The sequence below is a fragment of the Podarcis cretensis genome (genome assembly GCF_951804945.1).
Source record: "Podarcis cretensis genome assembly, chromosome: 17".
Taxonomy (NCBI): Eukaryota; Metazoa; Chordata; class Lepidosauria; order Squamata; family Lacertidae; genus Podarcis; species Podarcis cretensis.
This window is the reverse complement of record NC_137187.1, coordinates 43,423,869-43,441,039: the sequence shown is the minus strand read 5'-3', so window position 1 is coordinate 43,441,039 and position 17,171 is coordinate 43,423,869. Positions and strand designations below refer to the sequence as shown.

The 17,171-nt window shown below is 51.1% G+C and overlaps 1 protein-coding gene across 5 annotated transcripts in view; it reads right to left on the bottom strand.

The window, feature by feature from the left end:
- Nucleotides 1-17,171, bottom strand: part of LOC307206182 (uncharacterized protein) — a 164,543-nt gene that overhangs the window by 122,229 nt on the left and 25,143 nt on the right. For 2 of the 5 annotated variants that reach the window (XR_013834303.1, XM_079959025.1), the window contains exons 3-6: nt 8,776-8,895; nt 8,007-8,080; nt 7,779-7,914; nt 6,387-7,046 (exon numbers count right to left, since the gene is read on the bottom strand). The exons of 1 other annotated variant lie outside the window; for it this stretch is intronic. Coding sequence is in view for 3 of the 4 variants with exons in the window: in XM_079959025.1 (XP_079815151.1) it covers nt 6,762-7,046; nt 7,779-7,914; nt 8,007-8,029 (444 nt within the window). In the remaining variant the exon portion in view is untranslated. Of the gene's footprint in view, nt 1-6,386; nt 7,047-7,778; nt 7,915-8,006; nt 8,742-8,775; nt 8,896-17,171 lie in introns of those variants that run through there. 2 more of the 5 variants (XM_079959026.1, XM_079959024.1) reach the window with 2 other exon arrangements.

Here is a 17,171-nt window from a genome sequence, read left to right as displayed (position 1 = left end):
CTCCGGCGAGGTAGTCTCTGGAGCCGTCTCCTCAGCCGAGGAGAACCCCTGAAACGTACTGGCTGAGAGTGTGGGGGTGAAAAGATATTCGTCAAAATAATCCTCCGGCATGGGCCTGTGTGGGAAGAGTGCGTGGAACTCGTCTTTGAGGTAGTGCTCCTCCACCGCATAGTACGGCACCCAGCTGTTGGCGCTGGCCGGGGCACCTTCCCTTGCAATGAGATATTCGACCCCCTCTTCCCCCCATCTCGAGTCCAAAATCTCCGTCACCTCATTGAGTGGCTCCGCCCTCGGCGACCCCCCTGTCATGGGTGCGTCTCTAAGCGGACTGGGAGCTGTCCCTGGCTCCTGAAACCTGTGAGGTGCCTTGTAGGGCGTTAGCACCGATCTATGAAAGACCGGGTGCATTCTGGAACCCTCCGGTAGTGTCAAACGGAAGGCCACTGGGTTGATCTGTGCCTCGACTAGGTAAGGGCCTAGCTGCTTGTGTCCTAGCTTCTTCTTAGCTAAGGATCTGGCCGGCACTGCCTGGGCCGCTAACCAGACCCAGTCCCCTACCCGTATGTCCTCCCCCACTCTTCTGTGTTTGTCTGCTTGCATCTTGTATACGTGTTTTGCTAGGTCTAACTGCCTACGGAGCTGTTCATGGACCTCCTGTAACTCCTCTGCCAATGCCTCTGCTCCCTGCGGCTCCCCCTCCCCCTCTTTCTCTAAGCCCGGGAAGGTCCTGGGATGTCGCCCATTGTTGGCGAAAAACGGTGTCACCCCCGTGGACACGTGTTGTGTGTTGTTGTAGGCAAACTCGGCCAGGGGCAGGTAGTCCACCCAGGTCGAGGGCTGCTGGTTGGCGTAGCATCTCAGGTACTGCTGCAAGATGGCGTTGACCCTCTCTGCTTGTCCGTTGGTCTGCGGGTGTCTTGCCGATGCTAGGTTGACCTTGACGTTCAGGATTCCCTTCAGCTTCTGCCAGAAACTCGAGATGAACTGGCGCCCCCGGTCAGACAGGATAGACCGTGGCAGGCTGTGCACCTTGAACACGTGGTCTATGAACAGCTTGGCTGTCTGTTCCGCTGTGGCCACCTTCGCGCAAGGAATGAAGTGCGCCATCTTGGTGAACATGTTGACTACCACGAGTACTGCTGTTTTGCCCCTTGAGCTGGGCAGGTCAGTGACAAAGTCCAAGGCCACCCTCTCCCACGGTTCGGACGGGGTCTATAGCGGTTCTAACAGTCCCGCCGGCGGTCTCTGTACTGGCTTGGCCCTTTGGCATGTGTCGCACCTCGTGACGTAATCCGCGACTTCTCCCCGCATCTTGGGCCACCAAAAGTCTCTGGCTACTAATTCCACCGTCTTGTCCTTGCCGAAATGTCCAGCGCTGGGTGCGTCGTGTAGCTGTTGCAGTACTGTCGCGCGGAGTTCATCTCCCGGCACGTAGATGGCCCCCTTGCGGAGGAGCAGTCCGTCGCGTATCTGGAACTCGTCGTCCTTCGCCGTGCCGCTGCGCACCTCCTCCATCTTGGATCGTGCGAAGGAATCTGTTCGCAGCTTGCGCCGTATTGCTTCCAGGTCTACGGTGGCTGAAGCGCATGCCCACGCCTTGGGTGCGAAAATGTGTTTGGCCGCTACCGGTGCTGCTTCCTCCAGATACTGCGGCTTCCTGGATAGCGCATCAGCCCTGATGTTGTTGTCTCCGGGGATATATTCTATCCTGAAGTCGAAATCCGCAAAGAACTCCGCCCAGCGGATGTGTCTCTGGTTCAGGAACCGCGCCGTGCGCCAGTACTCCAGATTCTTATGGTCCGTGCGAACTTGCACCGTGTGTTTGGCTCCGATGAGGAAGTGCCGCCACGCCTTGAAGGCTGCATGAATGGCCAGCAACTCTGTCCCAGAAGGTGTAGTTCTGCTGCGACTTGCTGAGTTTCCTGGAGTAGAAAGCACACGGCCTCCAATCCCCTTGCGGGTCTTGCTGCAACAGGACTGCCCCCACGGCTCTGTCGGAGGCATCCGTCTCCACCCTCATGGGTCTGCTGGGGTTCACATGCAGCAGTTGTTCCTCGGAAGCGAAAAGACGCTTGAGTTTCTGAAAGGACTGCTCCGTCTGCTCCGTCCAGATGAACTTCTTCTTCTTGGAGCTGAGGGTGTCCGTGATGGCCGCCGTCTGCATAGAGAAACCCTTGATGAACTTGCAATAAAAGTTAGCAAAGCCGACAAACCTCTGGACCTCCTTCCGATTGCACGGGCTTTTCCAGTCCAGTACTGATCGTACCTTGGCGCTGTCCATGGCGATTCCCTTGTCGGACAGCTTGTAGCCCAGGAAATCCACCTCCGTCATGTCGAACTGGCATTTCTCCAGTTTGGCGTAAAGCCTGTGCTCCCGTAGTCTTTGCAGGACTTCCTTGACATCTCTCTCGTGAGCCTCCTGTGATTCCGAGAAGATCAGAATGTCGTCCAGGAAGCAGACGCACTTCTTGTAGAGGAGCCCCGCTAACATGTGATGCATGAAGGCTTGGAAGCAGTGGGAGCCATTTTGTAAACCGAAGGGCATAACCCTATACTCATAGGTGCCCAAGGGCGTGAACATGGCCGTCTTCCACTCGTCGCCCTCCCGCATGCGTATAAGATTGTACGCCCCTCGTAGATCCAACTTGGTGAAGATGCGTCCCTTCCTCACCGTCGCGAGCAAGTCGTCGATCTTGGGCATTGGGAAAGCCGTGGGCTTGGTTTTCGAGTTTAAGATTCTGAAATCAACTACCAGCCTCTTTTGGGGCGTGTCTTTTTTCTTCACAAAGAACACAGGACTGCCCCCCACTGCTTTGGATTCTCGGATGAATCCCCGCTTCAAATTGTCATCTATGAACTCCCTGAGCTCTTGCAGTTCGTCTTCAGACATGGAATACAGTTTTCCGTTCGGCAGCGTTGCCCCTGGCAGGAGGTCAATCTTGTAGTCGTAGGGTCTGTGGGGAGGCAGCTTGTCCGCTTCCTTCTCGCAGAAGACCTCCAAAAACGCCTTGTACTTGTCGGGTACCGCTTGCAGCATGCCCAGTTGTAGCTGTGGGTCATCCTCTTGCCCCTCGTCCTCCTGGTTAGTCATGATGCAATGTTCTGCGCAGTAGGAGGAGCAGAAGGTCAATTTACGCTGGTACCATGCCAATGCCGGGCTGTGCCTGTCCAACCAGCTCATGCCCAACACTATGGGCGTGTCTGACAGTTGGGTGACATTGAAGCTGATGACTTCGCGGTGATTTCCAATTCGCATCACCATGGGCGGCGTTTGCTGTACCACCTGTCCCCCCAGCAATTCTCTTCCATCGACTGTCACTACTTTCAGGGGCATCGTGGCAGGCAGGAGCGCTATACTATGTTGCTTGATGAAATCCACTCCTATAAAGTCTGCATTGCTACCAGAGTCAATGGTAATAGGGACTTCCATGGTGAGCCCATTGGGAAGCTGGAGTGTTGCGGTGAGCTGCACCACTGGTTTGGGCGGGAGGGGGTCTGTGGGCTGTAAGATTCCTGGGGACTGCTTCACTGATTCGTCTGGCTGGGCCCCAGCGGCTCTGCTTCCAGCCAGACTTCGTCGTTTCCCTGCTGTGGTTCTCTCTGCTGAACTGCTTCTGTTACTTTTGCTGAGGCTGCATTGTGCTTGTGGAGCCTCTGGGGGCACTCTTTTGCCATATGCTGAGCACTTTTGCAGATGTAACACTTCCTGTTCCCTCTAGGAGCCTTCGTTTTGACTGCTCCCGATGTGAGGGCTCTGGCTGCTGACTGAGCCCTGGCACCACCTATCTCCATCGGCTCCTCTCCCCCTCCCAGTGGAGGCGTGGATTGAGCGCGCGCTGAGTCTCTGGGAAAGAAAGGAGGTGCTCTTGCTGGCGTGCGTCCCCAACGCCCTTCGTCTTTGCTCCAGGGACGTTCTTCTAGCCGCACACCAATCGTCAGCGCTTTCTGGACCACTTCTTGAGTGCTCCGTGGTCTCTCCCCCCTTGCGATTTCGTCTTTCACAGCCCCGTTCAGCCCCTCCCAGAACAGGTCCCTGACGGACGCTGAGTCTTTTTCCCATCCCAGCGCGCTGACCAATGCAAAAAAGCGGGAATGATATTGCCTTACAGTGGCTCTGCCTTGTTTCAAACCATGAATCTCTTTTCTAGCGACATCCACATCTATCTCCGATAAAAAACAATCGTCCATTGCCTTAATGAAGGCTTTTGCATTTTGGAGGGCTGGATCATTATCTCTCCACAGATTGCGCAACCACGCTTTAGCTTCTCCATGGAGATGCGTTAGTATGAAGCCTACTTTCTCCTGCTCATCTCTAAAGTCCTTCTCCAGCAACTTTAGCGCAAAAACTACATCTGCTCTGAAGTTAGGATATTGCTGCAGACTCCCATCGAAATGCGACACAAGGCTCCCTCCTCTCTTCCTGAGCCCAATCCCCTCTGATTTGGCTCCCGGTGGCCCCTGTTTAGTCAACATTTCCCACCTGGTTTGCAGATCCTTGCAGACAGCATCTGATTCCTCTTCTCTCCTCCTTGCCGCTAGTATTTCTGCGTTAAGTTGTGCCACGGCGTCTTGCAAAGCTGCCAGTCGTTCTTCAGTAGTCATCTTGTGCTGCTTTTGTGAGCTCGCGAAGCACCAATCTTCGCCCCTCGCTGCGTCCTCTCATGTTGCGAGGTTCTTTGAATGAGACGGGACTTACTGTCAGAGCTGCCTCCAGGTCCCAGCTCACAGAGGACCAACGCTAGGCTGTAGTTATGTACAAAAGTCTTTATTGAGGTTCAGTTTCCATTTTAAAGCCGCAGCGTGCAGCTCTACGTCTCGACCTTAGACCGGCGAAGTCCCGTCTGAGTCTCCTCCCCTATGACACCAGTTTAACACATTCACTTTGCTCCACCTCTTCCTAAGTTCCTTTCTCCTCTGGGCCCTCCTGCCCGCTAGGGTTTCATCCTTCCTGGACTCCTCTGACGCTGACCCTGATGATTCTTCCCCCTCCTTCCGGCGGGCTTTAGGACCTGGTTCCCTATCCGGGCTACCTTCTGTGCCGCTCGCCTGTACATTTGAACTTGGCGCGCGCGCCCAACCTGCAACTTTCCTCTTGACCGTTCCCTCGCTCTCCAATGGAGGCGTGGCCAACCCTGACTCATCTTCTCTCGCTGGTGGTGCATATGTGGGCTCTGATACCTGGAACTCCTCCCCCCCACTACGCTCTGGTGGGGAAGCTGGTCCTGATTTCCAACTGCTGCTCTGGGAGTCCCCGCTGGCCCCTTGCTTCTGGGGTGTCCCCCTTGGGTCGCCCCTTGCCCTGCCCATCGGCGCCCCCTTCTGTGAATCTTCCGATTCGCTGGAGAGGCTCGTGGAATCTATCGGGCTGCTGTCATCTTCTCCTACGCTGCCCTCGGATTGCTCCCCCTTGCTCTCCATCTCCTCTCCTCCCTGCGCTCCCGCTGAGTCCCTGACATTATTAATAATGTCAGGGGCTCAGGAGCAGAAGCACAGGGAAGAGGGGAGATGGAGGGCGAAGGGGAAGAATCTGAGGGCAGCGTAGGAGAAGATGACAGTGGCCCAAGAGATTCCATGAGCCTCTCCAGCGAATCGGAAGATTCACAGAAGGGGGCGCCGGTGGCCAGGGCAAGGGGGGTCCCAAGGGGGACACTCCAGAAGCAAGGGGCCAGCGGGGACTCCCAGAGCAGCAGTTGGAGATCAGGACCAGCTTCCCCACCTGAGCATAGTGGGGGGGAAGAGTCCCAGGTATCGGGGGTAGCGTCTCCCCCAGCAGGGAGAGAAGAGGAGTCAGGGCTGACCACGCCTCCATCGGAGAGTCAGGCAACGGAGGGGAGGTCAGGTCCAGATAGCATCCCGGAAGAGGGAAGCAGTGACAGAAGCAGTGTAACGGTCAGGAGGAAGGTCACTGGGTTGGCGCGAGAGCCAAGTTCAAAGGTACAGGCGCGCAGGGCAGCAGAGAACGAGGATTGGGAACTGGGTCCTAAAGCCCGCCGGAGGCAGGGGGAGGAGTCAGGGGACTCAGCGTCAGAAGAGTCCAGAAAGGGGAATGCCCCAGCGGACAGGAGGACCCAGAGTAGAAGAGAGCAGAGGAAGAGGTGGAGCAGGGCTAGAATCTTAAACTGGTGTCAGGGGGGAGGAGATTCAGACGGAACTTCGGCTGTCTAGGGTTTAAGACGTAGAGCTGCGCGCTACGGCTTTGGAATGGAAACTGAACTTCAATAAAGACTTTTGTATATAACGACGACCTGGCGTTGGCCCTCTGTGAGCTGGGACCTTGGGCAGCTCTGACAAATAATAATACCCCACCTTTTTCCCAGACAGGGACTCGAGGCAGCTTACAAACAAAACAAGAACAACTAAAGACACAGAAAAAAGAAGCTATTAAAAAAAAAAGCATTAGTAGAATTAGATATTAATTGGCTCTTGGGTTGCTTTTGTTTTATTATGCATTTTCTGTTCTGATTTTGTATTTTTATGTTGTGAACCGCCCTGCGACCTGTCATTGGTGTGTTTGTGTGTGTGATAATTACAACAATACAACATACACCTCACCACAGCCATAGCAATGGAATGCAGGAAGCATCCTTAGACCAAGCCCAGCCATTGATCCACAGGTAATGAGGACTGGCAGTTGGCCCTTTGGCCTTTCAGGCAGAGAGCCTTTTCCCAGCCCCACCTGGAGATGCTGAGGACTGAACCGGGGACCTTGGGCATGTAAGACAGATGCTCTGCCCCGAGCCACGGCCCTTCCCCATACGCCATCAGCAGAGGACATATCTTGTGTGCCTTGCACAAGCATTGCTAGCAGAACAGAGGCACACTTGACCATCAGCACCCACAACCAGCGAGTTGGCCACAGATGCCCCCCGTGCAATCATTTCAAGAGGGTCTGTCCTCCAGCATGGGAGCTGCTGCTTCCCCCTGCTCTGACACCTTGGGGGCTCCCTTACCACTAATATCTCCTGCAGCGTCTCCAGAGAGGGGGCCTCCGACAGCAAGCTGGTGAGCATGTTGAGCCAGATGTAGATGGTCTCTTGATAACAGTCCTGGAAGGAGAGAAGCAAAAGCAGTTAGAAGCTGAAGACCCCCATGGAAATCCCATATGCTCTGGAGCCTTCTAGTCCAAATTCGTAACAAAGCTTATGCAGGGGTTCAAGCAAGGCACACAAAGAGTCATAAACATCAAACGTTTCTTGATGTATGTGAGGTTACAGGTCATGCGATATAAAGACACAGGACTCCACACTGGGCTCAACTTCCTTGGGGTGTTCCAAGGCAGAGGGCCTTCTTGGTGGTGGGGCCACCCCGTGGAACACCCTCCTATCAGATGTCAGAGAGATACATCATTATACTTCCGTCTGAAGACATCTGAAGGCGGCCCTGCATAGGGAAGTTTTAAATATTTGATGTCTCGCTGTGTTTCAATTTGTTGGAAGCCGCCCAGAGTGGCTAGAGTAACCCAGTCAGATGGGCAGCATATAAACAAACAAGCAAACAAATAAAATTAAATGTAGCGTAGGAGGGAGGCATGAGAGTCACAAAATGCAGGCATGCAGGAATCATTCGTGGATGCATTCTAGCCAAAGGTGAAATGCAATAAATATGGAAACATGATTAAAATCAAAAATATACACCCCAAGTCTCTGGCTGTTACATCATTGTGATGGGTCAAGTGTCTTGGGCAGCATTCTTTGCAGCTTACACGGCTCAGACTCTTTGCCCTCAAATCCTTTAACCTGGCAACCCCATTTTCCTCCAGAAGCAGAAGGTCCAGTCACCTGGCTCTGTGTTGCCGGCACGGAGCTCCCGGCTTTGACCTTCGTAACCTGCAATGATGGCAATTGGAAGACCTTCCTGATGGTTTTCTGTAGCAGCTGAGACCGGAGCAGGGGATCCATGCGTGGTCTCAAGGCACTGAAAAGAGAAAGAAGGGGAGAGGAAAGGATCAGCACCCAGCAGTCCATAAACCTGGTGAAGAAATATGTACTGTGTCTGGCCGTACTTACGTCTTGCGAATGATGGTTTCCATCGCTTGATGTAAGATGGTGAGCGATGCCAGCGGCTCCTCTTTGATAACCTCCTGTGGTGGGGAAGCACACAGCATGTCAGGGAACTGGAGGCGCCATCCCTGCCACCACCACACCAAGCCCTGAGCTGTGCTCTCTATCCAGCCCACTTGACAACTTCTTTGCAATTGGCAAGTGGGTCCTCCTAGGGGAGGAGAGTGGGCTTCCTGGATCTGGGAATAAGATCCCTTTTTCTCCTGGGCAGAGCTCTACCGCATAAGAACAGCATAAGATCACCCTTCTGGACCAGGCCAAGGGCCCATCTAGTCCAGCATTCTCACAGCATTCTCACAGTGGCCAACTAGACGTCTGTGAGAAACCAGGGAGCAGACCATGAGCCCAAGAGCCTTCTCCCCGCCTGTGGCTTCCAGCAACTATATTCAGAAACATTGCTTCCTTCCTCTGTGGAGGTTGAACATAGCAGTCATGGCTGGGAGCCATCGACAGCCCTCTCCTCCTGGGAGAACCTAGCCTCTTTTACTTAGGCGCTGGTGACATCCTGCTGAGGTTGCCACAATGTAGGGCTGCCTTTCAAGACGGTTTGGAAACTTGAGCTGGAGCAGAACGTGACCACCCAGAAATGGTTTGGGGCCAGATGGTCAGAACATGCAACCCAGAGCTAGACCTACACAGCTATTTTTAAGAAAAAACGCTCTGAAAAGAAACCCCAGGAGATTCCCCCTCCTTTTTTCTTTTTCTTTTTACTCACTATGATGCAGAAGGTGAGCTCGTCTTTGTGGGGGAAGGTGACATATCCCACATTCTATTGCACAAGCGCCTTGGTTGTTAGAGTTGCTGCCTTCATAAAGCTCTTCTTCAAAGCCTCATTCTGAAAGGAGAAGGGATTTTATAAAATTGAGTTTGAATCAAAATCACAAGGAAACATAAAGCCACACTGACCCTAACCCTAATTCTAATCCTTACCCTAACACTAACCCAATCCGAAAATTAACCCTAACCCAGAAATGGTCTTGTTAGATAGTTAAATTCATGTTAAATTGCTGTTTTAGGGTTTCTTTAAAAAAAGGCTGGAACCAATTAATCCATTTTGCATTACTTTCAATGGGAAAGCGTGCCTTGGTTTGGAACGCTTTGGTTTCAGAATGGATTAAGTTTGAGAACCAAGGTACCACTGTAATGCCCCATTTGGTCCTAAGTGTGGAGTCAGTATACACCCCAGTCTACAACCCTTCGGTGGATGAAGCCAAAGACCCTGCCCTAGGGCACAGTCTGAAGGCATGTGGTGCAAGGACCTTGACGGAGCTCAGGAGGTCTGCTCAGTGCCTGGATGGTGACCACGGGGGAAATGATTGCACACCTCCTGGAGGCGTATGACAGGAGAAAGGCAGGATATACCGTACTTTTTCATGTATAAGACACCTCCTATTTTGGGGGACTCCAAATTAAGAAAATGGGGGAAGGATTGCCCAGAGTTGCTGAGCTTTTGGGGGGGAGGATTACCCACAGTTGTTCAGCTGTTTGGGGGAGGGGATTCCAAAAATTGCTCACCCACTGGACCTATGCTGCCACTCACACACGTCGCAAAACCCACCTATTGTCTGTCCCTCGCCGGCAGAAACCGCCAATCGCCTTCCCAATTTCCGCAGTGACAGCCAATCAACACCACCCCTTGCCGCAGCCACCAATAACACGCACAATAGCTGCTGACTATCTCCGGCTTGCAGCGGCAACCAAACCCACGTCCCCCCTATGCACTATCTGTGTATAAGATGACCCTCATTTTTAAACATCATTTTTTAATAATAATTTAAAAAAACACCTCGTCTTATACAGTGGTTCCTCGCAAGATGAATGCATCGCAAAACGAAAAACTCGCAAGATGAAAGAGTTTTCTGTTTTTGAGTCGTTCCGCGAGACGAATTTCCCTATGGGCTTGCTTCGCAAGAAGAAAGCCCATAGGGAAATCTCCAGGGACCTCTTTTAAATGCTGGCGGTGGGGAGCAAAGCCTTTTGCCCACCGCTGGCCTTCCTGGACCTCTTCTGAAGGCCGGAGGGGGGCGAAAGGCTTTGCTCCCCACCGCCAGCATTTTAAAAGCGGTCCGGGATAGCAGGGAAGCGCGCTGCGCTTTCCTGCTATCCCGGACCGCTTTTAAAATGCTGGCCGTGGGGAGCAAAGACTTTTGCCCACCGCCGACCTTCAGAAGAGGTCCTGGACCTCTTCTGAAGGCCGGTGGGGGGCAAAAGTCTTTGCTCCCTCCGCCTGCCTTCCCGGGATAGCGGAGAAGCGCAGCGCATTTCTCCGCTATCCCGGACGGCTTTTGAAGGCAGGCAGGGGGGAGCAAAGACTTTCGCCCACCACCTGCCTTCAGAAGACCTCCGCTGTCCCGGGGGCTTTTAAAATGCTGGCGGTCGGCAGCAAAGCCCTCCTGTCCCCGGAGCTTGCGGGGCGGGAGGTGGGGAGAAGGGCTTTTCTTCCCACCGCCAGACTTCAGAACAGCCTTCTGAAGGCTGGCGGTGGGAAGAAAAGCCCTTGTCCCCCCCCCCAGCCTTCAGAAGAGGTCGGGGGACAGACTGTCCCCGGACCTGGTCTGAAGGCGGTTTCCATAGGAACGCATTGATTGATTTTCAATGCATTCCTATGGGAAACCGTGCTTCACAAGACGAAAAACTCGCAAGAAGAAAAAACTTGCGGAACGAATTAATTTCGTCTTGCGAACAGGGAGAAATGTAAAGTATTGCACTTGGGCAAAAAAAATGAGAGGCACAAATACAAGATGGGTGACACCTGGCTTGAGAGCAGTACATGTGAAAAGGATCTAGGAGTCTTGGTTGACCACAAACTTGATATGAGCCAACAGTGTGACGCGGCAGCTAAAAAAGCCAATGCAATTCTGGGCTGCATCAATAGGAGTATAGCATCTAGATCAAGGGAAGTAATAGTGCCACTGTATTCTGCTCTGGTCAGACCTCACCTGGAGTACTGTGTCCAGTTCTGGGCACCACAGTTCAAGAAGGACACTGACAAACTGGAACGTGTCCAGAGGAGGGCAACCAAAATGGTCAAAGGCCTGGAAACGATGCCTTATGAGGAACGGCTAAGGGAGCTGGGCATGTTTAGCCTGGAGAAGAGGAGGTTAAGGGGTGATATGATAGCCATGTTCAAATATATAAAAGGATGTCACATAGAGGAGGGAGAAAGGTTGTTTTCTGCTGCTCCAGAGAAGCAGACACGGAGCAATGGATCCAAACTACAAGAAAGAAGATTCCACCTAAACATTAGGAAGAACTTCCTGACAGTAAGAGCTGTTCGACAGTGGAATTCGCTGCCAAGGTGTGTGGTGGAGTCTCCTTCTTTGGAGGTCTTTAAGCAGAGGCTTGACAACCATATGTCAGGAGTGCTCTGATGGTGTTTCCTGCTTGGCAGGGGGTTGGACTCGATGGCCCTTGTGGTCTCTTCCAACTCTATGATTCTATGATTCTATGATTCTATGACATTTTGCACATTCACAACCTTAGACTCACACTGCAGTACATACATATTAGTTCTAAGGTTAGCATTTGCCAATACTGCCCCATTTTGCTTTATCTGGCACTGATCTCCCACAAAGTTTACTTCAAAGCCTGCTTTTGCCAAGTCAGGAATACTCAGGAGATTGAGTTACAGATAGGTAGCCGTGTTGGTCTGCCACAGTCAAAACAAAATAAAAAAATTCCTTCCAGTGCTACTGGAAGGAATTTTTTTTTTTTGTTTTGACTCAGGAGATTGTTTTGCAAACTAGGCACACACAACACATTCCTGAATGTGTGTCCCAGCTGTGGGAACACAATCTCCCCCTCACAGACTACATTAGCTTTCTGGCCTGTAGCAAGACTTAGCATCAGTTAGCAATGCTTTTCTTTTACAAAAGGTTTGAGAAGCTCCGCTGTCCAGAACCCACAGCTCTTCATTTTCTTGGCCATCTGCAGACACCCAAGCGGTAGACTCTCTCTGCTGCCTCCTGTGCTTCTGCTGTTTTTGTTGTTTCCTTGGGCAGTCCCGAAGCAGATGTCCACTGGACTTGCAGCAAGAACACCTTTTTACTTTGTTGACCACCGGCTGGTCTGCAGCAGCTCCTCCTGGCTGTTTCTCTGGCTCCCGACACCTCTGCTCTTCCCGGCTGTTGTTCCCTCTGGGATACTCCAACAGCTGGGCTGAGGTCATCTTTTGCTCTGAACGCCTGTCCTCCTCTGCATACAACCGTCCGGTAACGTATTCCAGAGTCAGCTTATCAGTCTCTACCGACTCGAGGGAATTGACCAGCATATCATAGCTGTCATCAAGGGAACTCAGGACTATAAAGACTTTGTCCTCTTCCCCCACAGGCCTCCCTCTTAAGACTAGCTCCTGGAAACAGCCTGTTAGGAATTTTAGGTAGTTCACCAGGGAGTCCACCGGTGTCTTCTGACACCAGTACGTTCTCCTGGTCAGTGTTATCAGCGAGCCAGCTGTCTCTCGCACATGGACAGCCTTGAGCACATTCCATGCCTCACTTACCGTCACCTTATCAGCTACGTAGACTAGCTGGCTGTCGTCCACTCCAAGGATGATCATAGCCAAGGCTTTCTCATCCTTTTCATCCTCCTCAGGGGGCTGCGGTGGATCTTCCACCACTTTCCACAGGCCCTCACGCTTGAGGAAGTGTTGCATGCGGACTGACCAGATGCTGTAGTTCGTGGCCGTCAGCTTCTCCAGCAGCACGCCAGCTCTGGACTGCTCCATCGCTGCAGCTCCCCTCCAGCACCCACGGCTAGATAACTGCCACCTGTACTCATGCGCAGCAGAAGTGTGCTGGGCCCATAACCCTGTCACGAATTCCTCACGGCGCTTTTAGCAGAAAGCTCAGAGTCCTAAGTTCTTTAGTGCAGTATTTATTATTGTGAGCTAAATATATATACAAATATCTACAGAAGCAGTTCATCTAATCAGACAGAGTACCCGCGCCTTGAGGCAAAAGAAGATTCCACACTCATCTATACCACTCCACCACTATTGGACAGGCTTCCCTTTTAAACTGGTAGCAGCCAATCACATTACTGTGGGGTGCCACAAAAGAGAACACCCTCTCCCAATTTCAGTCATGGAGGGGAAACCCATAAGAGGCTGCGGGTGCAGGTATTAGTTCTCTTAAAAAGCGGGAAGAGCCTAGGGTCAGCGTATCTAGGACAAAAGTGTGTCATGACAATGAAAGACGAGGCTGCTGGCTTAGACCAGCAGCCTGCACAGTCCAGCATCCTTATCTCACAGTGGCCAACCAGATGCCCATGGGAAACTGGAAAACAGAATTCGAACACAGAGCCCTCTCCCCTTCCTGTGGTTTCCAGCAACTGGTATTCAGAAGCATTCCTGCCTCCAACAGTGGAGGCAGAGCAATTAGGACATGCTGAACTTGTCAACTTTCAAATTCCCCAAATGAGGAGTACTAAAGAGTTGTAATAGGGACGTGGGTGGTGCTGTGGGTTAAACCACTGTGCCGCTTGGGCTTGCCGATCGGATGGTCGGCGGTTTGAATCCCTGCGATGGGGTGAGCTCCCGTTGTTTGGTCCCAGCTCCTGCCCACCTAGCAGTTCAAAAGCACATAGTGCAAGTAAATAATAATAATAATAATAATAATAATAATAATAATAATTTATTTTCTTTTTTTAAAAAAAAAATTATTAAAAGTTTTGTTAGTACAGTAGAGAAAAGACAGAATAAACAGATAATAGACAGAAAAAAGAACAAACATAAAATTTAACATCTTGTAATACCCATCTTTTCTTCATCTTTTAGACTTCCTCACATCTCCCACTCTTGCGTTCCAAATTATAAAACTTTAACAAGCAACTTATCACCTTGTTTCAATTCTTATTATGCACATTTCCAATGTTTTGTCCCTAACTTTGAATACTTTTATCTAAGTCTTACATACCTAACTTTAACACAATGTTTATTCAAAATTTGTTTTTCTCATAAAATTCACTCATTCTCATAATCTTATCTACTAACTTTATGGGCCCTGTTATTTTCAAATCTCTCATCCTTCTTAGCACTCATACAGTTTACAATGTTTTTGTAGATAGTCCTTGAATTTCTTCCAGAATAATAATTTATTTATATCCCAGCCTCCCCAGCTGAAGCCAGTACTGCTCCGGCTGGAAGGTGAACAAGCATTTCCGTGTGCTGCTCTGGTTTCGCCAGAAGCGGCTTAGTCATGCTGGCCACATGACCTGGAAAAACTGTATGTGGAAGCGGACAAATGCCAGCTCCCTCGGCCTTAAAGCAAGATGAGCTTTAAGCCCAGAGTCGTTTGCGACTGGACTTAATTGTCAGGGGTCCCTTTACCTTTACCTTTAAAGAGTTGTAACATGACTTGGGAATTCAGAAGATGTGTAAAATTGCATACAAATCATTAAAACAATTGCCTAGTACTTGCAATCTATTATTATTATTTAGTATTACCCGACATTTTCAGATGGTAAAATTGAAATTCTTTGGTTTTCCAAAGGCAGTTGATGTAGCTGGTGGGGTCTCCTCCCTGTGACTCACCCAAACCTTCCCCAACCCTTAGAACGCCCTCTATAGATACTATGGACTCAAGCTGCGGAATTCCAGGAGCGCAGAGACAGTCCACCAGTACCTGCACTTACTCCTGAGGTTGCCTCTCGAAGAGGAAGCAGACAGAGAGGTGAGTGAATGTGTGGGATGTCAGGGGGGAGGAGAGCCAGTGGGACTGGGACTGCGCTCACACGGAGACTGTCCTGGAAGAGCCTCCTCCTTCTGAACCCTCCTGATTCAAGCACCTCCCCAGGCTGCTCCCCAGTGTCCCACCACCACAATCCAGGGTCCCCCACTCTTACTCATCCAGCCAGTCCCTGACATTACCCCACAGACCCCACCAGCCCTCTGTCCTGATTTCCAGATTGGTCTCTGCTCGTGACCTCCCTCCCTCCAAGGATTTCGTGCCCACCCAGTCACCCCCTCAAAGCCTCTTATAGGAGGAACCGCTTTTCAGCATTCAGCATATCTGGGCAGATTTGTTTAGAAAACTAAACAAATCTGCCCAGATATGCTGAATGCTGAAAAGCGGTTCCTCCTATAAGATTGGGTTAGATCAGAGCAGCCAGCAAGTGGCCCTCAATGCCTTTCTTGGCAGCCCTCAGCAAGCTTGGAGGCACCCCTACACACCTGTAGGCCTTGCACCACCTTCCCAAAGCTGGGTAAGGAGGTGCTGGGCTTGGGGAAGGAGGCAGGTGTGATCTGTCAGGGTCCTAGAGTCCTCAGTTAGCTCTTTGCCACCTTTGGCAAAAAGGTGGGAAGGCTCTAGGTCCCACCAGAAGTCTCGTGCCTCCTTCCCAAAACCCAGCGCCTCACCTGCCTACCTTTGGGAAGGCAGCATGCGGGCCGGGGCGTGTGTGTCAAATTTTGGCCTTGCTCCCCTCTCCCACACGACAAGTCAGTGTGTGGCCCACAGGTTCTGTGCTGAACTACTCTTGTGGCCCACTTGGTAAGAGAAATTGGAGCACCCTGGTTTAGATGGTGCATATTCCTGCTCTGGTGCCTTTGGGTGAGGGGTGGATTACAAATACTTCCAGGGAATAAATGATGCATTTTAATGTAGTTGAGTATTTAATGAAGCCAAGAACTGTATCACAAGATTTGAAAATGTCAGAATGCAAGGCATCCTTGCGTTGCAAGCTGCACATGAGTCTGGGAGGTGTGGTCTGGTCAGTTCACATCAGAATCCACAGAAATATCGTTCTTCAAACCACCCCTATTATTATCTGGGATGAAAGGATCTGTTCAAATTGGTTCTCTAAGTGTCTCATTTCTCCATTCTTAAATTTGGTTCCCCACATTTTGCAGCAATCTGCTTACAGAATCACATTTATCCTCCATCCCTCATGATCAGCTTAGCTTAATGGTTGCCATCAATTTCATTTTAATTGATTTTAATTAATTTTTATAATGAAATGTTTTTAGAATGTTGTACTATTTTATTGTTGTTAGCCGCCCTGAGCCCAGCTTTGGCTGGGGAGGGCGGGATATAAATAAAATTTATTATTATTATTATCACTAATTGCAATCAAGAAAACGTGCCTCTTTCTCCCTAGGGAATTTCTGAGGCTATCAGTGTGGCTTCAAGCACCCATATTTCACAGGTGCTGATGGCAGTGCGGGACTTCGGCCACGCAGCCATTGCAAGGAAGACTGAGACGTCTGAGGTAAGGGTGTGAAGTGAGGAAAGAGCGTAGCAAGAGTGTAGGTCAGCCGTCCCCAGCCTGGTGCCCCTTCCCCATCCGTGTGTTTTGAATTGGAACTCCCATCAGCCCCTGACAGCCCCTGGTTAGACGAAGATCCTGGCGGATTGGATCCTTAGCGGCTCTTTACATCCACACCAAAGCATGTTGGAAAAGAACGAATCCTGCCCCATTTCCAAACATGCTCTTTTTCAAGGGATGGGATCCTTACCATTCCAAAAAGGCAATTGGATCTGCTCTCAGTATGGAAGTTAGACAGCTTCCTCTGTGGGTATGTCTCAGTCATCCTTCTGAAGTGGGCTCCAGCAGTCCTGTCTCTGTGGCTCCAGATCCTAGATCTGATCTGATCCCTTAGCTCAGTCAGTCAGTCAAGCGGATTCGTTAGAAACCATTGGTCACCCCCCCCAAAGTACACTGACCCCTGTTTTTAGGTTGGTTGTCAGATGGTTGGTTGGCATTTCTTCAATAGTGGAAGCTAATGGGGGACCCCCAAGGGTCATCTAGTCCAACCCCCTCTGATGCAGGAATCTTAAGCATCCCTGAGAGATGGCCATCCGACCTCCAATGAAGGAGAGTCCACAACCTCCCAAGGGAGAGTGTTCTGCTGTCAGAAAGCTTTAAATGAAAAACGTCTTAGAGTTTGGAAGAGGGGACACCTCTCCAACTGAGGGGAGGGAGCTGAACCCAAGAGAGAAGGCAGGCGGGAGGCTGGGAGAGGCAGAGAGAAAGAGGGGAGAGGTTTCATCTGCATCCTGGGGCAGGGCAGCTGCTAAATTTGTTCTCATGCAAGGGTTCTTCTGCTTACGGGAGTGCCTGCTGGCCCCATTCAACTATGTTCTAGAGTAGACCCATTGAATTTAATGAAGA